We start from the raw sequence: 25,066 nt of genomic DNA, 5'->3' as shown, positions 1-25,066 counted from the left end.
GTCCAAAGCCTACGCTTTAGCCCCCACGACCATCGTCCCACTTTGAAAATTTAACTATTTTGTGAAAAATTCGTATTTTTGGATTGAAAAATTATTTTTTATAACTAAAAATTGAAAAATTTAATTTTAAGTTAAAAAATTCTCTTTTTCTTTGAAAAATTAACCAAATGAATTGCACGTTCATATTTTTTAATTGAAAATTTTAACTACTTTGTTGAAAATTTAATTCTGTTTTTTATTTAAATTCAACTATTTTGTTAAAAATTTAATTCTTTTTTTGTTGAAAATTCATCTTTTTTGGTAGCAAATTTAACAGTTTTCTTGAACATTCGTTTTCTGAAATCAAAATTGGTCCTTTTGAATTGGAATTTTTATTTTAGTTTCACTGGTCGTCATTTTAGAGAGATTTTTGTCCTCTAATTCTGTGGTCATTAATGTGTTTACGTTCATTAATTTTTGGATGTTTAGACAAATAATAATATGTATTTTTTTAAAAGTTTTAATCATGATTTTCAGAAATACGCTTCATCAGGTTTCAATTAGAAAATTATGAAATATCTCAAGTTTTTAAATTTTAATATGATTGAACAATTTTCTTTCAGCTGATACTAAACGAAAAATATTCTAGTTATTTAAATTTAAATTTGATATCCGTAAAATACAAATTTCAGAAAATGAAAGATCCCTCAAAAAAAGAAACTTTTTTCAGTTCTGCAATAATTACCCGGATAATCACTCACACAATTAAAAAAAAAATCAAATTAATTTTTTTTATCCTTCGTTAAAATTTCTTTACAAATTCATAAGAAAAACTAGAACATTTTTTTACAGTAAATTAGAACTTGTGTCTATTTTTCGGAAAATTTTTTGATTTTTTTTTGTGTTTCCTTAGTATAATTTTGCATTTTATTGTAGTTTAAATATTTTAATTGAAAGTATACAGGAGTTTACAGTTTTTTTTAAATAAAAATATTGTTTTTTTTTTTCGTCTCATCATGTAACATTTTTAAAATGAAATAATTATTATAAAATCGAAAAAATTTAGGTGTCACTTAAAGCTCTAAAACAACCTTGTATTTTCTCGAGATTAATTCATCTTACCATTTTATGGTTTAAACGTGAAATATTTTCTGTCTGAGCTGTCAGATCTTGTCAGAGCTTGTCTGAATTTTTAATATTTTATCGTTCTAGGTCGAAAAAGAACAAATTTTTGTACAAAATATAGAAAAAAGTTATAATTTCCTGTAATCAATTTTTATTTTCCTGTGAACACAGTTCTGCGTTTTCGCATTTAGTTTTAGAAAAATTTTGACCTGGGATTCAAAAATATATAATTAAATTTGATTTGTTAAATTAATTTTTGTGAAATTCCAGTTTAAAAAACTACACAATTAAGGGTTTCAGGTTTCGAAATAGTGAATTATATTTTTCATGGAATCCACTAGTATGTATAATTGAAAATGCTCACTGATTTTGAAAATCAGGGTGGTGGCTGGACCAGTACACGGGGGATTTTGCAAATTTTAAGAAAAAAATTCTATCCAGTCAGTTAAAGTATCACTAGTGTCATATCACATGTTGATATAATGTAATTTAAAATAATCTTTCTCTCTTTCCTCTTTTTTGAAAAATTATCCACCAATTTAAAATACGTTCGATTTAAACTTTTTTTAAATGTTAGATTTAAAGAATTTTTAAATGCAGTTTTGCAGAATTAAACAATTTGCCGATTTTAATGTTAAAAATACGATTAAAACTTTATAAGCTATTTTAAATTTTAAAATGACTTCAAATTAATAGACTCATAATTAAATGCTTTTATTGAATTTGAAATTCTATTAAAATATTTTTTGAGTCTAAAATGTTTCATTTTTAACCCATTCAATTTGAATTTTTTCTTAAAGAACAATAATTTGATATTTAATAACATTTGTCTGATCATTTAAATATGTAGAAAGCCTTGAATCGTACAAATTTTTAAGGCTTTTAAACTTTGAACGTTACAATTTTAATTGTCCTATTTTTAAATTCCTCGAGTTAGAGCATTAGAATTTATAGCGTGGATTTATATTTTTTAACTGAATCTAAAGCTGTGAACTTTAAACTTGAAATTAAAAAATTGTTTGAGTTAATTTAAAAGTTAAAAAATTAAGATTTTCACTTTAACTGCTTTAATTGGCAGTTCATTCAAAATGGTGGTTGTTTAATGATTTTCTGGACAATTTGAGTAGAATCCCTCATAAAAAATTGTTCTGATCCGGAGCAAATTTTACACAGTTGGTAAAATGGAAAAGAATAGAACCTCAGGGTCTTTCATTTTCTCACATTTGTATTTTACGATACGTCCTAATACATAGCACAAAAAATCGAATCCTTCATGTCTAGGGTTTTACTTGGATTTTTGAAGCTGGAAAAATGATTTGTCATTTTTCCATTCATTATATTTAAATTTAAAAGTGAAATCCACTGCTACTTTTATAAGATAATAAAAAATAATTTCATTATATAAAAAAAAAATTACAAAGAATGTTAAGGATTTTAAGATTTACATTTTTCCAAGCAATTCCAAAAAATTTCTAGAGACTGTAAAAGATTTGAAAGGTTTTCACAGAATATCTATGAATTTTAATCGATTTACGAACATTTTAAGGGATTTTGAGAGATTTTAAAAGTTATAAAGCATTTCTGAAGCGTTTCTAGATATTTCAGGGAAAATAACAACACTTTTATTTGTTTCAGTGGATTTCAAACTATTTTTAAGATTTGAAAAGTACTTTAAAAGATTTGAAGGATTTGCGAAGTATTTCAAGATATTTTAAAGAATTTTCATATCACCCTAAACGGATTTAATTTTAAAGTACTTTAATGGATCCATAGATTATCCAAAGTTATCATTGATTCCGAGAATCTTTTAAGATGTTTATGGATTTTAAGTAATTTAAAAGTCTTTAAGCGAGAGTGGTTATAACGGGTTTTAAAAAAGTTTTTAATGGGCTTCGAAATATTTTACTTCAAAGATTTCGAGGAGTTAACAGAATTTAAAAAAATTTAATTTCAAGTAATTGCAGAATATTTTTAAATGTTTGAATGGGACTCCAAGGATTGCAAGTACTTTGAAAACCTTAAAAAAATTATGATACATTTTAAAAGATTTCAAAGAAATGTTTGGGATTTCACAGGCTTCCAACATTTTTTCATTGAATATGGTGGATTAAAAGAAATTTGGGACGACTGAAATATCCCGTAAAATAAAAATCCCAACAATGAAAAATTCCCGGAAAAGAAAATATTCGAATACAATTAAAAAATGGTTTTAATATTACATAAATAATAAAGTAAAAAATATCTTCATGAAATAAGAGTATTTTTTAAATATATACTTTTTCATCATTATAAAAATTGTGTAATTATTTAAATTCGCGAATTTTATAATTCGAGAATAATCCTTTGACGGAAAATTGATATTTTCGGTATTTTAGCATTTCGGCAATTTTATTTCTGGAATTATTTATTATCGGGAATTTTTAAATTCGATAATGTTATAAATATAGTCAGGAATATTAAAATTAGGTAACTTTCCAATTCGGAAAATTTTAATTGTCTACAATTTTGGGATTTTTTTATTTCGAATATTTTGTTTTGCGTCAATATGAAAGTCTCTACATTTTCCAGTCGTCTCAAATTTTGAAGGTTTTTTTTAAGGTATTTGAATTTTAAGATTATTTTAAGATTAAGAAATATTTATTTGAATGGTTATAAGTGCTTAATTAATTAGAAATACGTTTTTTATGTTTGTTAAATATGCAAATGTTGATTAGAATAAAAAATAATTGTTTTGTATTACCTTCTAGATTGTTCGAGTCGGTAGCCCGCTCGTGCATGGTTCAAAAGCAAGTGCAGCCGAACCCTGAGCCGGAGATTCCTGAGTGATAATACGTTTTATCCTTTTTTCTTGTCAATTTTCTGTACAGTAAACTCTTAAAATATGGAATCGCGTGTAAAAAGTTGTTGAACCACGGCTAAGGTGTATAATACGATAGGCTTGAAAGCATTTTTTTAGTAGTTAGGAATTAGTACGATATTATTGATATTGATGATTTTGAGAGGAGAAAAATAAACCTAGGGGTAATATTACGTGATACAAATATGTTAATATTTTAATAAATGATGTTGCGACCGTCAATGGGTAACGATTTTCAGTCTCCGAAATCGCGTCTTATACATGACGTTTTCCAATGAGTGTGTTTAGTATTGTATTTTATATACTGTAGGTATTATGTACCATTTAGTGATAATGAGAAAGAGGCGATTACAGTGTTCAATAGATTACAATACAAAGATTTTTTTAGTAAATTAATTAATCCAATAATTTACTATGTAAAGCTAATTATGAGCAGAGCAACACAGACTAATAATTTATAAGAATTCCTGTGATTTGGAAAGTAACGAGTACGGTACCATGAGAATATATGAATCTAAGGGAAGAATTTTAGGGCTCGAAATGTGTACTCTGAAGACAAACTAGTAGGTAAACAGTAATCATATGACATTGTACGAACTAGTAAGTTTACATTTTCAAGAAGAAAGAGTTCAAATCAATCATTATGTAAAGTTTTATTATTAAATAATTACAATTTTTCTGTGTACATCAGATTAATTAATGATTAGTGTAATAAATAGCACATTGAGAATAATAGAAGGTTAAAATTTACACAGCTTGCTGATCGCGAGTTGCGTGATAAGAATCGCGTTCTTTATCAGGGAACTTGGTTGGCAAATTTGGACTGTGAAGATGACATTTTGCATGGAATCTGATTCCTGCGACGTCCACTTCGTAATCCCCCGAGATAATGTATTCGTTCGTTACTTCTTCCTCTTGTCCTTTCGAATTAATATTTTGAACGAATCCGAGACATATCTGAGGGAAAATATTTTAAAGAGAAATATCGAAATCTCGAAAATTAGTTGGATTACTACAGGTCGGCGAATTCTGGGAAAGTCAGGGATTTGATCCCCCCCCCCCTCTCCGCCCATATTCCTAAGATTTTATAAAGTTTTGAACGAACATACGGGTAAATTTTGTTAGTTGAGCAAAACGTGATTTTATTTTATATTTGGATAAAAATGTATATTTTTGAGTTATTAATTCAATTCTTTTGTTGAAAATTCCATTTTATATCGTAGAAATTTCACCTTTCTTGGTTGAAATTGAAACAGAGTTAAAAGTCTAAATATTTTGTAAATCAATTTATTTTCTTCGTTGAAAATTCAACATTTTGGAAGAAATTCGTCTAATATCAACTACGTAGAACTATGTAGAAAATTAATTTTTTAAACTGAAGATTTACCTAATCCATTTTTTTCAAAATTTATCTTCTTCAGAAGAAAATTACATTATTTGGTTACAAATGTGAGTATTTTGCTGAAAATTCATATTTTCAGTTTAAAATTCATTTTTTTTTGTTGTTAAAAATGTACTTTTTTATTTTTTTGTATGGAAACTGATGCTTGCGGATTGAAAATTTTACTTTTTTGTGGAAAAATAGTCCTTTTGGCTTGCAAATTCAATACTTTAGATGAAATTCGTCTTTAGATTAAAAATTAACTTCAAATCGTACAAATTTCATTTCTTTAAATAAAAAATGCAACTGTTTGGCTGTAAATTATCCTATTTATGCTGAACTCAATGTGATGATTTACTATTGTAGCTGAAAATTCATTACCTTGATTGAAAATTTAAGTATTATGTTGAAAAAATTTGTTTATAGCAGAAATTTTTTTGTGATTGGAAGATGTAACTACTGCATTTTAGTTCAAACTTTTTTTTATCTGTTGATACAAATTTCGTATTTTTTGGATGAAAATGCAACTGATTGAAAATTTACTTTATTTGTTTGAAAATTAATTTTTTTACGGAAAATTAAATTTTTTATTTTAAGTTGAAAATGTACTTCTTTACTGAAAGTTTAAATCTTCTATATTTGGTTGAAAATATATCTTTTTTACCATTGAAAATCCCTCTGTTTTATTGAAAATTTATCTTGTGGTTGAAAATTCCACGATTTGGTTAAAAGTTCAACTATTTGGTTCAATTTCATTTTTTTTTTGTTTGATGGTTCATCACTTGTTAAAAATTCGTTTCTCTTTTGTTGAAAATCTTTTTAACTGAAAATGCAATTATTCTGTTTTTATTTTGTAAATTAATTTGTTTTGGATGAAAATTAAACTATTTGGTTAAAAAAAAAAACTATTTTCGTTAAAAATGAGTTTCTTAATAGACAGTTCAAGAATTTAGTTAAAAATCATTTTTTGGTTGAAGCTTTACCATTTTAGTTAAAAATTAATTTCTTTAGATAAAAAGAGATATTTCGGGTTTCACTCGTGTAAAAAACTACGAATTGTTTGCCGACGTTTCGTGAACATTGGAGTTCACATCTTCAGGGATGACCTGAAACTACAATGTTCACGAAACGTCGGAAAACAATTCGTAGTTTTTTACACGACTGAAACCCAAAATATCTCTTTTTATCAAAATGAATCATCGTGAAAGCATAAAATCTATTAATTTCTTTAGCCGAAAATTAATATTTTTAACTTCAAATTTAATTCTTCTATTTTTGCTTTTTTCTTTCTTGAAAATTTAGAATTTTTATTTCAAAATTAATATATTTTGGTTTAAATCGATATTTTTTGACTGAAAATTAGTAGTTTTTCTTTTGCTTCAAAATTCAACAATTTTGTTGGAAATTAACTTTTTTGTTGAAAATTTATATTTTCGTGTTAAAAACTCAACTTTTAAAAAAAAATCGTCTTTTTGACTGGAGGCATTAACATTTTGGATAAAATGTTGTTATTTATTGATCTTCTAGGTCTAAGGTTGTTTTTACACCTATAGAGGAGTTTATACAAGTCAGGAAAAATGAAAAATTTGTCAGGGAAAAGTGAGGGTATTTCGAATTTGGAATTTTGTAGCAAGCCTTGATTAGAAAAAAAAAAAAAATCGAGCTTCACCTGGTTTTTGAAGGTGAATCCATAAGCGGTGGTTGTGGTCATTCCACAAAGTTTTCCATTTCTGTAAATGGGTTCACCACCCCAAGCCCAAGGATCGATTTCAAGATCGTGATCGGTAAATAAAAGCTGAACATACTTCCGCCTAACGCCTCTATCCCTTTGTTTCAAAAGAGCCTCCCTTCCGATGAAGTCAATGTCTTTCTGAAAAATCGAAAACTTCGGTATACAGCCAAACTGCGTAGTTTTCCAATTACAATATTTTGAAGTGATTGACTCACGTCGAATTTAACTCTCCAGGCCCTTCCGCATTCTAGAGGAGTTGTGAAAGTGTCGAGATCCTGACCCCAGAAGGCGTAGAATTTTTCGACTCGTAGAGCTCTTGTTGCGTAATAGCCAGCGTGTTTTATTCCATATTTTGCTCCACGGTCGATTAGTTTTTGGTAAACGTGGAGGGCAAACTGAAAGTGTTTGAAAATTTAAAATATTACAAGGGATACCAAAGATTTTTTAAGAAATTAAAAGGATTTCTACAAAATTCTCAATAATTGAGCAGATTCCGAAGAATTTTAAAGGATTTTGAATTATTTCAGGGATTTGAAAGGATTTTATAGGGTTTCAAAGTTCTTCGCTAGATTGGCTAAAATAATATATCTGCCATCTCAAAAATCGAAATATCAGAAGATTACAATGGATTTTAAAGATTTCAAAAATCTTTGAATTATTTTAAAGGATGTCTACGAATTTCACAATATTTCAACAGATTCCGAGGAATTTTAAAGGATTTTAACTAATTTCGGGGATTTTATAGGGTTTTCGAAGATCTTTTTCAGGATGTCTACATATTTCTAAAGATCTAACCAGATTCAAATAATAATTTAAAGAATTTTGAGTAGTTTAAAACATTGCAGGGACTTTATGAGATTTCAAGGAATTTCTTAGGATTATGGCAAATTTCAAGGCATTAAATGGTTTAAAGAAATTTCAAATAATTTCGTAATATTTCCGAAGATTCTAATAAATTTTTACGGTATTGTGGATTGGAAGTTCTTTGCTAGATTGGCTAAAATAATATATCAGCCATCTCAAAAATCGAAATTCAAAGATGTTGTTTAGGAGATTACATTATTTCAAAGGAATTTCAAATACTTTCGTAATATTTTAGAAGATTTCAAAGTTTCCTATCTATTTTTAAGGTATTCACGAAATTTCAAGGAATTTCTTTTAAAAATTGTATAATTTTCAAGGAATTCATAGGATATCAAAATAAAATAAAAGATTCCACAAGACTATCAGGAGTTTATATAGATTTCAAGAGATTTAAAAAAAAATAGAGTTTTCCAAGGATTTGGACAGAATTTAAGTTTTTTTCTAGATTTCACTGGATTTCAATGACTATCAAACTTTGCAAGAGATTTCACAGCTTTCCAAAATTCTTCCGAAAGAATTTTAGAAGATATAACAGATTTCAAGATAATTTACGGGATTTCAAAGTATTTTAATGGATTTATAGGGATATACGAAACCTGAACTATTTAATATGATCTTCAAGGGCTTTATAGATTTCATAAAGATTCCATAAGATTATCAGGAGTTTATATAGATTTCAAGGGATTGAAGAAGATTGGAGAGTTTTCTAGGGATTTCCACAGAATTTTAGTGGTAGTTTTTCATGGATTTTATTGAATTTCATCGATTTTAGGGATTTTTGAATTAGATTTCAAGGGGTTTTATTTTACTTGATGGTATTGAAAAAATTTAATCGCTTTTCAAGGAATTTTGAAAGATATTACTAATTTCAAGATAATTTACGGGATTTCAAAGTGTTTCAAGGAATTCGTAAGGGTTCTACCAGACCTACGCTATCTTACAGGATCTCCAGGGACTTTAAACATTCAAAAAATGCCATATGATTTGAAAAATATCAGGGTATTTTACAAGACACCAAGAGATAAGATTATCAGTAACTTCGATAAATTTCAATGGATTATAAAAAACTGCAGAATTTCCCAGGGATTTCAACAGAATTTAAGGGATTTTAATAGATTTCAATGAATTTCAAAGCTTTGCGGTATTTTTAAAGACTACAGGGAACCTCAAGGGGCTTTGATTTTATGGGATTTCAAGAATTTCATAATTTTCATAAATTTTTAAAAGAATTTAAAAGAAGCAATTTAAAAGATTCGAAAGAATTTAATGAAATTTAAGCGTTTTCAGAAAATTTCGCAGGATTTTAGACAATTTTAAAAGTTCTTAAAAAGGTATCAAAGATATTAATCATATTTAAAAGATTTCAGCGGATTTCTAGATAACTCTAGAGAATAAATTAAATTAGGTTTCAAGGAACTTCTACGGATTTCAAGGGATTTAAACAGATTTACGAGTTTTTCAGAGAATCGCAACAGATTTAAAAATATTTAACCCCTCGATTTAATATTTAAACAATTTCATTCCACTATTTTTCTATTACTTTTTTAAAATTGTGTGCTACTATTGGTACTATTTTGAAATTCGCAAATGAGTCGGAGGACTGAAATTTACTGACCTAAGAATTAGAAATATAGATTCAATTGTATTAAAATTAAAGAAAATACCTCATTAGGAATGTAAAGGACGTATCCAAGTTCTCCCGTGTGCGTTAAATTCATCGTTCGGATTCCATTGGCTAAACCAACATCTAATTCCTAAATAAAACAATTAATAATGAACATTAAAGATCTTCTAATACACTAAACTAGACATATTAAATTATTTTATTTATTTATTATTATTTTTTAAAGTTTTGAAAAAAACTGAAGGTCTAAAAGTACCTTGTACGTGAAAAAGGGAAAGTTTTTTGGATTGAGGTCTGTATCGGTCAGTTCAGACAATACGCTTCTCGAGCAAGGTCCAATGATACAAATTGCAGTATATGCTGAAGTAACATCAGAAAAAGATACGGAACCATCGGAAGGCAAATGTCTTTTGAGCCAAGTTTTGCATCGCGTCTGTTGAATTGTAGGGGCAATCATCATGTAACTAAAAATGTTTTAAATTACAAAATGGGATGGATTCTAAGGTCAAATCGAAACGTTAGAAGTTGAATTCATTAAAAAAATGTAAAATAATTGGAATGAATTGATAATTGATAAAAGGACTTACTGATTTGCATTAATTCGAGCTAAACTACAATCGTTTTCATATCCACCTCGATTATTCTGCATACCACTGTGAATAATACTTCCGATCGGTACATCCACATCGTTCGAGCACAGATATTGTAGATAATCCACCACTTCTAAACCATTCGACTAAGAAAAAATGTAAATTAATATTTTCCAAAACAAAGCAGGAATTTCCAAGTATGCAAATTATAATTGCAGGGATCACAGTCTTTCCACTATTTTCCTGCGTTTCCGCCTTTTCTTCTTTTCTCTTAAAATATACGACATTCAAAATACAATAAAAAATAAACACTCTTAAAGAAAAATTCAAGCTGAAACATTTTAAAACAGGTTGAAAATGTTAAAACTGGAAACAAAACTTTTTATCAAATATAAAATTCTAATATTTATTAAATATATAATATTTTTGAAAATAAGTATTAGAAAGTCAACTGGATATATTCAACTATATATAATTACTGGATAAAAAAATTACAAATATTTATTAAAATCTAAAATATTTAACGCGTTCAAAACTAAACAAATAGTTTTAATATGAATTTAGGAGCATTGAAAAGTGTAGTTTAGGAACATGCAAAGTATTAATCTTACATATATTAAAGACGAAATACCACATTTATTTTTGAAAGAGAAAATATTCCTGATCATGAGAACAATTTTAAACATCTAAAAATTGTTTATCTAAAAAATCCTTCTTTTGCGGGACATTTTTATATCCCCGTGAATGGATTTCCATAACTTAAAAGTTGTATATAAAAAAATGCTGTAATGGTCAGAATTAAATAAAAAATCATTTACCATTATTTAAGAATATAAAATTTCTTATAAAAAGATTGCATTTCAGCAATATAGTTATATTTTCATCAAAAAAGATTTTCTATCAGAAGAGATGAATTTTCAATCCAAAGACGAATTTTGAAAAACAAAAGAAGGAATTTTTAACCAAGCCTTAACAACCAAATAGTTGAACTTTCAAGAAAAAAAGACAAATTTTTTAGAAGAAAATTAAATTTTAAACAAAAAAGTTAATTTTCAACCAAGAAGGATGACTTTTCTTTTACAAAAGATAAATTTTTAATCCAAAAGGGCGAATTTTTAACAGAATAAATAAATTCTCGACGAAAAAATATGACCTTATGGAAATAGTTCAATTTTCAATCGACAATGATGCATTTTCGACTAAGCGATAGAATTTTCAAACCAACAAATTTTAAAATTGCCATAAAAGATTAATTTTCAACCAGTTGAATTATACGAGAAAAAGGTTTGCTAACAAAACATTTAAATCCTTTCTAAATAGATGAATTTTTAATCAAGAAAGATTAATTTTGAACCAAAAAGTAGAATTTTTAATCAATAAAGATCTTTTTTGAAATAGAAATAGCATCCTCCAATTTTCAGTTTACAAAATTAATTTTCAACAATAAAAAAAAAAGAATTTTTAACAAAAAAAAATCAATTTTCAACCAAAGAGGTTAATCTTTAAAAAAATCAATTATAGCAGCTCAAATTTCTACTACGCATTTTAATTTTGAACCAAGAAAGATCGATTTCGACACAAATAACTTCATTTTTAAAGAAGAATTAAATTTCAATAGAGAGGATTAATTAACAAAAATTTTTAATCATGATGCTAGAAATACGAATTCATATGTACAAAACAGATGGATTTTCAACACGTAAAATGATATTTTGAGCAAAAAAAGTTAATTTTCTACCAAACAGTTATATTTTCATAAAAATAGTTGAATTTTGAAGACAAAAATACAAATGATCAACAAAAAATTTGAATTTTCAACCGGAAAATATTATTTTTCAACAAAAAAGTTAATTTTTGATCAAATAGTTGTATTTTCATAAAAAATACTTTAATTTTTAACCAAATATTTAAATTTTCAACAAAAAAATATGAATTCTTAATGGAGTATGTAATAGTTAATATGTAAACTAAGAAACATTGTAATTTAAAATAAAAAACAGTTCAATTCAACAAAAAAGAGGAAATTTCATTCAAAGAGATGAATCTTCAACAACAAAATAATTTTTAACAAAACAGTTGAACTTTTACGTATCTTTTACCGTTCTATAATTAGAATAACACGTACCCATAAATCGATTTTCGTAAAAGAAGAATAATCGCTTAATCCAATCTTTTCTCGACAAGCTGCGTATTCATGAGCAACGCATTCAAACCAAGGTGGTTTTCCAAATGTATCCGTATAAGCGATTTTGTAACTCCGAGTTCCGTCGAGTGGATCCACGTCTAAAAAATGTATAAACAATACAAAACGATGATATTTAACAATTATGGGAAGTAAACAGTTATTATTTAACCGGAATTCTTGGAAATTCAAAACAAAGCTCAGATTTAGACAAAACGCTCTTGAATGTCTCCAATTAAATTACTGAAATGTATTTTCTTCAAATTTGAGTGGGTGCATTAAAGAATTTATTGTCTAAATTTGATTGAATTCACGGATCGGATCGTGCGACTTGTTTGAAAAAATGTAATTGACTTTTTTCGTTTTTCTCAGAAGTTCGCTACAATTAGTTTCAATTTTTATCGCAATAAAAATGTTATAATTGACATTCAAAACTAGCAAGTTTTGTACCAATTTAATTGAGAACATTAAAAATTAAATTATTTCTTATTAATGATTTTTAATTATGAATTTTGCATTTCATAACGTTTGTAATTGAACAATTTCTAGTTGCGCCAATCCGTATTCAAACTTTGAATTTGTTACTTTGCAAGCCTGATAAGTTAGACATTTTTAAGTCGAAAATATTTTAAATCGATTAATTTAAAATTCTATTCTTAAAAAATGAATGATTTAATGTTTATATTTTCAGTGTAAAATTTAAAGCCTTAATGGTTCAGTACTTTCAAGTTTAAAGTGTTCCAAATTAATGTTTTTGAAATTTAAAAAATATATTTTTGACCCAAATTTGGAATCCTTCCAGCTGAATAGCTATTGTCAAAAAATATTTTTAACTTTAAAAGTTTATTTGGATCGTCCAAGGAATATTTAACAGAATTAAAATTTGTATTTGACATGAAAAAAGTAACTTTATTTCAAAATATCAATCAAAAGATGTATCTTTGCAACAGGTGATAAATTACCATTTTTCAGTATTTTCATTGCACTATTTGAATTTAAGTAATTTTTTTTGAAGACGAAAACTTACAAATATACTTTATGAACATAACATAATTAATATTCAATCAACAAAAAGGGAATTTTCAACCCATATAAAATAATGAATCTTCAACCAAAAAAATGTATTTTTAACCCAATAGTTAAATTTTCCACCTAAAAGATGAAGTTTCTACTACAAAAAGACAAATATTCATCAAAATAAAATAGTTTCCAACAAATTAGTTCAAATTTCAACCAAACAGATGAATTTTCAACCAAGAAGATTAAATATCCATGGAAAAGATAAATTTTTGACAAAAAAATGGATTAGTTACACTTTTAGTTAAAAAATGAATTTTCAACAGAAAAAAATTTTCAATAAAGACATTAATTTTCTACCGAAAAAGATTATTTTTTAACAAATTACATGAATTTTCAACAGAATTTCTAATTTTTAAAGGAATTTTCAAACTATTAGTTAAATTTTTCACTGAATAGTTAAATTCTCAACCAGAGAAATGAATCTTCAACCAAAAAAGTTAAATGCGATATAAAGAAGATTAGTATTATACCACAAGAGACAAAGTTTCAATAAATTAAAGAAATTTTGAACCAAAAAATGATTCGTCAGTTTAAAGAAATTCATTAAAAAAAAGGAAATTTTTAACTATCTAGTTAAGTTTTTAATCAAAGAAATTAAGTTTTAAATAACATAACGAAATTTCAACAACAACAAAAATGGATTTTTATCCCAATAGTTGACATTTCAACCCAAAAGATGAACTTTCTACAAAAAAAAGACAAATATTCATCAAAATAGATGAATTTTCAACCAAATAGTTCACCTTCAAACCAAACAGATGAATTTTCAACCACGAAGATTAAATATCCACCAATAAGATAAATTTTTGACAAAAATTGGAATAGTTAAATTTTCAGTTGGAAAAAGGAACTTTCAATTAAACAAATTAATTCTCAATTAAAAATATTAATTTTCTAACACAAACGGTTAATTTTTAACAAAATACATGAATTTTCAACCGCATTTTGTATTTTTAAAGAAATTTTCAAACTAATAGTGAAATTTTTCAACGAATGGTTACATTTTTAAACAAAAAAAAAAGAATTTTCAACCAAAAAGGGCAATTAATCACTGAGAAGATTAATGTTGTACCACAAGAGACAAAATTTCAGCAAAATTTAGAAATTTTCAACCAAATAGATGAATTTTTAATCAAAGAAATTCATTTTTTAAAAAAGAACGAATTTTTAACAAAATAGTTGGAATTTTAAACAAAGAAATTAAGTTTTAAATAAAATAATGAATGTTCGACAACAAAATTTTCTTAACCCATTAGTTGAAATTTCAACTCAAAAGATAGATTTTCAGCAAAATAGTTAAATTTTTAACCAAACAGAAAATTGTTCAACCAAGAAAATTATATGTCTATCAAAAAGGATAAATTTTCGACAAGAAATGGAATAGTTTAATTTTCAATTAAAAAAATTATTTCTAATGGAAAAAAGTAATTAAAAAAAAGGATTTTTCAACCAAAAAGATTTATTTTCTACAGAAAAAATTGAATTTTGAATGAAATTTCAACCACCTAATAGTTAAATTTTTTAGCAAGAAATAAATATTCAACCAAAAAGACAAATTAGTCACCAAGAAAAATAATATTTTACCACAATTGACAACGTTTCAACAAAATACAGAATTTTTCAATCACAGAGCTGAATTTACAACAAAAAATATTCAACAAACTAATTCAATTATGAACAAAAAATGTGTTAACTAAAATGATGAATCGTCAGCAAAAAGAATGAATTTTTAATAAAGTAGTTCCACTTTCAACTAAGTAGTTGAACTTTGAACCAAAAAAAAGTTTTCCTCTAAAAAAATAACTTCCGAAGTGAATGTTTAATAGAGCTAGAAAAAATTAACCTTTTGTATTAAGTTTTGACTTTCAAAACTATTATTTAAAAGTAAATAATGCAATTGGGAATGGTGGTCGACCATTTCGCCACCTGGTGCCGAAAACTGGAATTAGAAAGAGTAGGTACAATTTTAAAGGTTTATTTTAATCTTTGCATCAAAGTGTTCTTATGATTATTTTTGTGAAGTATAAAACAATGATTGAATAATAAAAACAAATTTTCATACAAAAATAAATAGTTTTAGATTGAATTTCCATTTTATTCAGTGAAACAAAAACACATTTTTGAGCTTTAGAGTTCGACTGGTTTTCGTGAAAATTGAACAATTTACTATAAAGATTAACTAATTGATAGAAAATTATAAATATTTATTCCATATTGGAAATAATTTATAAACGAAAAAATATAAATAAAAAATTAATCGAATACTACTTAAAAGTTCATTTTTTGAGCTGAAGATTAATAATTTTAGTTCAAAATGTTAGTTTAAAAGTAATTTTTTAACTGAAAACCATTTTGTTGAATATGAAACTGATTGATTATAAATTAACTTTCTGTGTTAAAAATTCAACAGTTTTACAGAAAATTCATTTTTTAGCTTGCAAATTCAAAAATTTGGTAGAAAATTTAGCTGGTTTTTCGAAAACTCGTTTTTTTCGCTTGAAAATGCAATCATTTGATATAAAACTCAACTATTTGGTCAGCTATTTGGTACAAAATTAAAACTATTTTGTCGTAACAAAAATATAATTATAGATTGAATTCCCATCTTAAACAGTAAAAAAACACCTTTTTGAGCTTTAGAGTTTGACTGGTTTTCATGAAAATTTAACAATTTGGTATAAAGTTAAACTGTTTGATAGAAAATTATATATTTTTTATATATTGGAAATAATTTAGAAATGAACAAATATAAAAAAAAATTAATCGAACGAAATTTGAACTAACGTCGCGTTATTGTTGAAAGTATTTAGTTGTATATTGAGATAATTTGTTAAAAGTTCGTCTTGTTTTGTAGAAAATTCATCTGGTAAAAAATGTGTGTATTTTGTTGAAAATTCGTCGTTTTTGATATACAATCGATTTTTAAAATTAAATCCAAGTATTTTTTATTTTTAATTAAATTTTTTTAAAATATGAACTAATACATTTATCGTTGAAAATTCATGTTTTTAGGTTAAAAATTGAACTTCTTGATTGAAAGCGGAACTATTTAAAAGTTCATTTTTTTCCCCTGAAGAATCATAATTTTAGTTAAAAATGTTTGTTCAAAAGTAATTTTTTAACTGAAAATTTAACTATTTTGTTGAATATGAAACTGATCGGTTATAAATTAACTTTTTTTGTTGAAAGTTCATATTCACCGGTTGAAACTTCAACAGTTTTAAAGAAAATTCACAATTCTTACTATTGAAGTTTGAAAATAAAATTTTGATATAAAAATAAAATAATTTAATACATCGTTGACAAATATGTCCAGAAAAAGTGGTAAATGGAATCTTATAACAAATTCGAATAAAATTCAAATAGTAGAATTTAATTCGACGTTGATGAATAGTTCATCTGGAAATGCCTTGAAAATGTATTTTTTGTATTCTTTTTAAATGACAAAAAATATTGTGGGTAAATAAAAAAAAGGTGTCATTCACATTAAATTAACTGGAATTTTTTACGTTAAAATAAATTTTAATAAACTTATGTAAATCATATACAACATTTTCAAATCATACAGGATTTTCTGTAAAATCTATAAGAAAATGATGAAAAAGAAACAGATTTTTTAAATAGAAAGGGAAATTTTTGGGCAAATATTTCTAGTTTCTTGACTTGTAATTATTATTTAACGTTGAAAAAAGTTACCGTTTTCATCATGGAGGTCTTCTACAAACCACGAGGGTCTTTCGTATCCCATCACTTGACCAAAAACAGCACCAGCTTCTTTAAGCTTCGGATAAATAGGAGACATTCTCAAATTCCTTCCGGTTTTGAATTCATGATGAGGATACTGCAATCCATAATGCATTCCAGGAACTTCTCTAACTCTATCACGCAGGAATTTTTGATTATTATGTAATCCGAGGAAACGAGAAATATCCAACTCGTACATGTCTAGAGACGTTTCCCCATTGACAATTAATTCAGCAGTCGCTCTTCCAACGCCTCCCGCAGCTGATATTCCCACCTTTTATCACAAGTTGAAATAATTAAAAAATTAGCAAAATAATCCAATTTCTTTAGTAAGAATTCAAATCACCGTTTTCATTGCAGCTGCTACGTAATAATTTTGTATTTCAGGAGCTTCTCCGACAATCCATTTGCAATCCGGTGAGAATGCCTCTGGTCCATTGCACAATCTGTCCAAAACTGCGTTTCCCAAACTCGGAATCCGATGAAGCATTTGCTCTAGTAAAACGTGGAAGTGATCCCAGTCTTCAGGTAAATATCTTTCCTCTGCGGAATCTGAAATTAAAAAAATTACTTTAAAAAATATAATCGAATTCTTACATTTTTCAATTTACATGAAAAATAATTTGCAATGCACAATATAAATTATGAAAAGCTATTTATTTTTCAAGTTTAGTAGTTTATGTTTGCTTATATAAATATAATTTATCCTATGATTATTGAGAAAATTCATAAAGATTTGTTAATATTTCAGACGTAGCAAATCAAAATTTCAACAAAAAAGTTAATTTTTTAAGCGTACAGTTCAATTTTTAACAAAAAACATCAATTCTCATCGAAAAATTGTATGCATAATTGATATTTCAACTAAAAGATATTTGTATTTCTTTAAACCAAAAACAGTTAAACTTAACCAGAAAAGATTAATTTCAACAAAACAGTTAAATAGTTGAAACAAAGTTGTTTAATTTTCTATTCAAAAATATGAATTTTGAACGGACTAGAAAATGGAAATAGAAACAAATTCATTTTTAATGAAAATTTTAATTTTCAGCCAAGAAGATTAATTTATTTCCAAAAAAGACGAATATTCAATCAATTAGTTAAATTTTCAACCAAAGAGCTGAACTTTGAACTAAAATTATAAATCTTCAACCAAAAAAGCGAATTTTTAATACGCATTTGATCTTTTAACCAAGTAGTTGAATTTTCAAATAAAATATTTCCAGTAAAACAAATTTTTATTTTAACTAAAAAAGAGTTGAATTTATTCATAGAAGAAGAATGTTTAACAAAACAATCCTCAACCAAGGCAGATCAATTTTAAACCAAAAAAGAGGAAATTTCTACCAAAAGATATGAATTTTCAAACATCTTTTAAAGCGACACATTTGGTTGACAATTTTTTTAAATCTTTTCAAATTTTAAATTATTTCTGAATGTTTTTAATACTTATAAAACTTCTACATATCTTTAGGGTGGTCGCTGGACCGGGAAACCTGGAAAACCCGAAAATGATCGGGAATTTCATGGGACCGGGGAAAACCGGGAAATGACAGTGAATTTATTTTTTTACCGGAAATTTTACAACATTTTTACAAAATTTTAAAAATTAGAAGTTTTTAAAATCGAATATTTTTTAATAAAAAACAGGGTGGCCGCCGGGCCGGGAAACCGGGAATTTTACGAATTTTCGGAACAAAAATCTGCCCCAGTTCAATTTCAACAGTTTTTAAAATAATTAAACTGCAGTTTTGAGGATTTAAACAATTAAAAATTAATTAATTTTAATTTTAAAATAAAAAATGTTCATGATTTATCAATAATATGTTTTTAATTAGGAGTTTCAGGTATTCCTTTATATTAAATTTAATAAATCAATTTATTAATATATTATTTCTATTAATTTTTTCAGCTATTAAAAAATCTAAACGTGCGTTTTATTATTTTCAACTTAAAAATAAATTCATAATAATATAATCATAATTAAAAGTTTTTATTAAATTTAAAATATTGTGAGTCTAAATTATTTAATTTTTATCCCATTTAATTAAAAATTTCTTAATGTAGTGTTTAATATTTATCGAAATTTCACTATTCATTTAAGATGCGTAAATGGCAACCAAATATTTAAAAGAAAACAATTTGAAACTGAATTGTTTTACATAAAAAGCTTTGAATCTTTACATTTTCTAAGAACATTTAATCTTTTAGCGTTACAATTTTAATTGTTCTACTTAAAAAGTGTTTAATTTTTAAGTGAAATTGTTGAATTTTGACGCATAAATAACAATTGAACACTTATTATTTGTGGAAAAAATTTGAGTGATTTTAAGAGATATTTTGAATTTTTGAAAAGATTCAAAATCAATTAAAAAATTGAAATGATTTCAACTAATTTAAATGAAGTGTTTTAATAATTTTTTCAAAACTTCTGAATATATTAAAAAATTAATCGAATTTTTCCTACAATTTTTGAAAATCCAGAAAATTAAATAAAATCCTTAAAATCTTCCATATTCTTCTTTGATCATTTTTTTAATTTCTTAAAATCTTCTTAAAATTTCTGTTACAATAATTTTTCAAACTGAAAAATCATTTTCAATTTTTCTAAGAATCTTAAGAAAATTTTATTCTTTTGTAGTTTTTTACAATTCTTAAAAAAATTATAAATTTTTTGCTTAAAATTTGCAAGAATCTAAATTTTATTTTAAATTCGGCTGTAAGTATTTCAAATTATTTCAAGTTCTAAATTTAATTCGAATCTTTTTTAAACTTCTAAAATATCTCTTAATATTACTCTAATATTTTTACAAATAATAAGTATTCTATTGTTATTTATAAATTCAAATTTAATTTTTTTTTAATTTGTAGGATTTTCTAAAAGTGATAGATATAATTGAATTCATTTTGAAATATATTTAAAAGTTCTGACAAAAAATTCAAAAATGATTTTTAATTTGGAAAAATTTAAAACCACTTCTAAATTTTTCAAGATTTTGAAATAAAATTTTAAAGCTTTTGAAGGATGTCAAAGAAATTATTTTTCATTTTTTAATGTGTCGAGCTTAAAATTACTTAAAATAATATAATTTTGAAAATGTTTAAAGTTCATTGCTTGATTCTTTAATTTAGACTATTGAACATGTTAACGTGGATTTATATTTTTGGAATTTACTATGAATCTTTGAACTCTATAATTTACAAAAGTTCTAAATTTTGCAGTTTATTTGAATTTCACTTAAAACTGTTCAATTTAAAAGTGTTAGTAACTTCCACTGTATACGTGTAAGTTATTGGGCATTTGAATACACAATTTTTGAATTGAGAACTTTTAAACTTCAATTTTAAAAGTTTGGAATTGAAGGGTTCCACTTTAAATGCTTCAATTTGTTGTTTATTGTTTATTGCTTTTTATAAAAAAATGTTTCCAATATAGTTTGATTTTTTAAATTTCATTGGCCAAGAAAAATGTTTGCGAACCAGGAAATGACCGGGAATTTTTTTCTTCGATTAAAACGGCCACCCTGATCTTCTAAAATGATTCGATTTCTAACATTTTCCTAAATTCTGCAAAAATATAAAAATTGTCCTACAATCTTGCAGATTCTTTTTGTGACAATTTGAGAATCTTTATAAATATTCTCTTAAAATTAATTTATCAAAATAAAATATAATTCAAAAATTTCCCAGGAACGTTAAGAAAAGTTTTTTCTTATCTTCAAACATCCCAAAATCCTTTAAAAAAAAAACTAAAAATCTCATTTCAAGATCTTTAAATATCTACATTTAAAAAAAATTGAAATTTTTTCAAATTTTTCATTATTTTTGAAATTTTTTGAAATCTTCTAAATACTTAAATCATTTTGCAATGTTTTCAAAACTTCAAAATACCTTTTGAAATATTGAATATTGAACAAAAGTAAAAAATTAAAATTTATGTTATTAAATAGCACCCAAATCCTTCAAAAATCCCTTTATTCTTATTGTCGGTAACCCGTATTTTTTTGTTACTGGTAACGACAATTATTCTTAACCGGCTCAAAATAATTTTATTTTTCTCATCTCTTTGAAAGTATAAAAAAGAACATAATTATTTCTCAATATTAAAAAATCATTTACAGTTGGAATTTTATCTGTTTATCAAAAACGTTTAGAAACATTCAGAAATAAATTTTATCTTTCAATAAAATTACTTATTTGAAAATTTTGATTTACGAAATTCATGGTGCGAACATTCGTCATTTTTTTAAATAGATACATGAACTGAAAAGAGCCACTAAACTTCATATTCACGATTCACTTTTTTTTTATAGGAAACGATTATCTTTGTTAATCATTCTCCCTAACTACATGTTATTTTAGAACCCTCACCTTGAATTAATCCAATTTCGACAGTCGGTTTAGCAATAGGTTCAAAGCCACCAGCTAAAATTCGACCTTTGTGCTCTCGAAAGTAGATGTACCCATCCAAATCTCGAACCACAGGCGTCATCGGATCCAAACCACTGATTGGTTTCGTATGGAGATAGTAATGTTCTACTGGATGCAGGGGGACCTGGAAATAATTTCCAAAGACATAAGGTTCAGAAGATTTAGTCGAATGTCGCTTGGGAAAAAAATACGGACTTTAAGAGGAGGCTCACTTAGTTTCCCAACGGATCGAGCCCAAAATCCGGTGCAATTTATAAAATGCTCGCAATCAATTTTGCCCCGACTTGTCTCCACTCCTCTTACTTTTCCATTGAGGTTGAACACCTTTTGTACTTTACAGTTCTCGTATATTCTGACTCCTGAAAAATTAGCAAAATTAATCTCAAATTAAGAATCCTTCGTTGAGATGAAATATAAAATTTAGATTTCATCGTCCCATTTAGGAGCCGTCCATAAACTAGGTTACCAACTTTTGGCTATTTTTGATCCACCAAACAATCTCTCAAAATCTAGACAATCAGATGATTTTTCGTGAAAAAGGGGAATAAATTCTTTTAAATAAAAATTAATGTAAATACCATATTCAATACGAAACAATTTAAGTTCCTACGATTTAAAGTCGAAATACATTGCATTTTCAAGATAGTTTAATTTTGAACCAAAAAAGATGAATTTTCAACACAAAAAGACGAATTTTCAACAACAAATAATTTTTAAACCAAATAGTTGAACTTTCAAGTAAAATATACGAGTTTTTAATAAAATAGAAGAACTTTTAATCAAATAGTTAAATTTTCAAGCCAAGAAGCAGAAGTTTTTCGAAGATATTTTACATTTCAACAAAAAAGTTAATTTTTAACCAAGATACATGAATTTACAACAAAGAAAGTAGAATTTCCAATCCACAATGAAAAATTCTTAATACAACGGTTGAATTTCTGACCAACAATGATGAATTTATTCACGCAGTTCAGAAGAACTATTCAAAAGATAGTTGAATTTTAAACAAAAAAGTTAATTTTCAATTAAGAAATATTACACTTCTACCATAAAAGATTAATTTTCTACCAAAAGACGACTTTTCAACCAGTTTAGGAAAAAAAAATTTTTAACAAAATACGAGTAGTTGAATTGTTAACCAAATAGATGCATTTTAAATCAAGAAAGATGTATTTTAAACCAAATATTTGAACTTTCTACTAAAAAAGATATTTTTTAAATACAAAATGTAATCGTAAAACGTAAAAGTTAAATAAATTATTTTAAAAACTTCAATAATTTTTAGCCAGATGAATTCGGAAGTTAAATTTCTGGTTAAAAAATAATGAATTTTTAACAAAGTAGTTCAACTTTCAACAAAGTAGTTGAATTTCCAACAAAAAAGTCATTTTTCAACTAAATAGTTAAATTTTCAAGCCAAAAAGACAAATTTTATACAGAACAGTTCAATTTTCAACCCGCGATATGAATTTTCAACTAAAATTATGAATCTTAAAACAAATAGTTTTAACTTTAAACGAAGTAGTTGATTTTTCAAGCAAAAGAGATGACATTTTAACTAAGTAGATTAGCTTTTAACCAAAAAGACAACTTTTCCTCCAAAAAATACAAATTTTCAACAAAAACTGTGGAATATTTAATTCAAATGGTCGAATTATCTACAAAACAGTTGCATTTTCAGCCTGAAAATATTATTTTTCAATAAAAAATTCAATTTCTGCCATATACTTTAATTTTTATAATAACAAATTAATATTTAATAAAATAGTTAGATTTTCAAACGAAAATATGAATTTACAAGAAAAAAGTTAATTTTCAACCAAAAAATTTAATTTTCTACCAAATTGTGGAATTAAAAAAAAATTGTATACAAAAACAGTTCAATTTTCAAACCACAAATATGATTTTTCAACGAAATAGTTACATTTTCTACCAAAATGTTTACTTTTCAAGCCAAACAGACGAATTTGATACAAAATAGTTCAATTTTTAACCCACAAATGTTAATTTTTAACCAAAATTATGAATCTTTACAACAAAGAAATTAATTTTTTTGATGTGGTTTAACTCTAAATGAAAAGGGTTGACTTTTCAACCAAGAAAGTGAATACTCAACAAAATATGTAATAGTTCCTATTTCATACAAAAAATAACATAAGTTTGAATAAAAGATATTAACATTCAACTCAAAAAGACGAATTTTCAAAAAAACATTTGAGTCCTTAACCAAAGCAGAATAATTGGCAACCAGTCAGTGGCATTTTTATAAAAGATGATGAATTTTAAACTAAGAAGATTAATTTCCTACCAAAAAGATACATTTAAAAAAAAACAACGAATTATCCACCAAATAATTAAGTTTTCAACTAAAAATAAGATTTCCAATTAAAAATATGAATTTTAAACTAATAAGATTAACGTGCTACCAAAAACACGAATTTTTAGGGAAATTTTGAAGCAAATAGTTCGATTTTGGACTTGATCATATCAATTTTTAAATAAAAATATAAATTTTATATACAAATTTAAGGTATTTAAATGAGATTAAAATAAAACTTAAAATCCTATTTAATGTCTGATAATCAAGTTAATGTGAAGAATTCCTGAAAATAAAATCAAGAATCTAACGACCAAATTTGAACAAACACCATAAAATGCTCCCATTGCAATCCGAAAAAGAAAAAAAACTTCTTCCTCCTAAAAAAGAAAAGAAAGTTTTTTTGCCTCGGTCTGGCCATAAATAAAAAAGAGGACAGAAACATGAGAACGCAACCGACCAAATCCCCTTCCTTCTCTTTTTTATTTCTTTCGTCTTCTTTTTTTCTTATAATTATCAAATCACAATTAAAAACCATTTCGAAAAAAATAATCAACGTTACGGCACCCATACGGCACCCTTATCAAGGCAAAAAAAAAATATATATATATATAAGAAAATAAAAAAAAATTATATATATATATATAACGGAACGGTGACTCTGGGATACCGGGCGACCTCTCAGAGTACGCAGCCTTATCCTTGCATGCGGGGCTCTACAAGGATGGACGAACCCCTTTCCCTAGCTTCTCGTGGGAACAATAATGACAACACTAAACATAGTTGTAGTAAGTGCGGTTAAAAACAACAGAACTCGCAGGGCTCCCGACAATAGGTCGGCCAACAATGCCGACCAATCTAGAGCTGGGGGAGCCAATGAAAATGGATTCAATGCGATAGATCGGCAAGATCTCGCGACCTTTGGGTGGACGGAGCAACTGAATCACGACTTGCTAGACTGCTACGATGCGAGTGTGTCCCGTGAACGGGGTTACATGGCAAGGCTGCATGCTCTGTGGTGCGAGAAACACCCTGAGCTATCGCACTTTTCGCAGCATCGTCTGCGAAACCATGCTGAACTACTCCGTAAAAGGGGCTATATAAGCGGAACGCCTACTCTACCACAGCTAGAACAAGCCGGCAACAAAGAAAGAGAGGCG

At 26.2% G+C, this 25,066-nt stretch overlaps 2 protein-coding genes across 4 annotated transcripts in view; one reads left to right on the top strand and one right to left on the bottom strand.

Moving 5' to 3' along the window:
* Window positions 1-4,644, top strand: part of LOC117177208 (CCR4-NOT transcription complex subunit 1) — a 52,855-nt gene extending 48,211 nt beyond the window's left edge. For all 3 annotated transcript variants that reach the window (XM_033367754.1, XM_033367753.1, XM_033367755.1), the window contains exon 16: window positions 3,852-4,644. In XM_033367754.1, the coding sequence (XP_033223645.1) occupies window positions 3,852-3,930 (79 nt within the window). In that variant the 3' untranslated portion in view covers window positions 3,931-4,644. The remainder of the gene's footprint in view (window positions 1-3,851) is intronic.
* The window catches only part of LOC117177209 (pyruvate dehydrogenase phosphatase regulatory subunit, mitochondrial), a 31,853-nt gene continuing 11,408 nt past the window's right edge, over window positions 4,622-25,066 (bottom strand). The window contains exons 6-16 of the mRNA XM_033367756.1: window positions 21,785-21,948; window positions 21,530-21,713; window positions 17,505-17,710; window positions 17,111-17,432; window positions 12,278-12,435; window positions 10,150-10,298; window positions 9,819-10,026; window positions 9,603-9,692; window positions 7,290-7,469; window positions 7,012-7,212; window positions 4,622-4,918 (exon numbers count right to left, since the gene is read on the bottom strand). Coding sequence (XP_033223647.1) covers window positions 4,709-4,918; window positions 7,012-7,212; window positions 7,290-7,469; window positions 9,603-9,692; window positions 9,819-10,026; window positions 10,150-10,298; window positions 12,278-12,435; window positions 17,111-17,432; window positions 17,505-17,710; window positions 21,530-21,713; window positions 21,785-21,948 — 2,072 coding nt within the window. The 3' untranslated portion in view covers window positions 4,622-4,708. The remainder of the gene's footprint in view (window positions 4,919-7,011; window positions 7,213-7,289; window positions 7,470-9,602; window positions 9,693-9,818; window positions 10,027-10,149; window positions 10,299-12,277; window positions 12,436-17,110; window positions 17,433-17,504; window positions 17,711-21,529; window positions 21,714-21,784; window positions 21,949-25,066) is intronic.

The sequence above is a fragment of the Belonocnema kinseyi genome, chromosome 7 (assembly GCF_010883055.1).
Source record: "Belonocnema kinseyi isolate 2016_QV_RU_SX_M_011 chromosome 7, B_treatae_v1, whole genome shotgun sequence".
In the NCBI taxonomy this organism is placed as follows: domain Eukaryota; kingdom Metazoa; phylum Arthropoda; class Insecta; order Hymenoptera; family Cynipidae; genus Belonocnema; species Belonocnema kinseyi.
The sequence above is the reverse complement of the archived record's forward strand: the minus strand, read 5'-3'. Positions and strand labels throughout refer to the sequence as shown.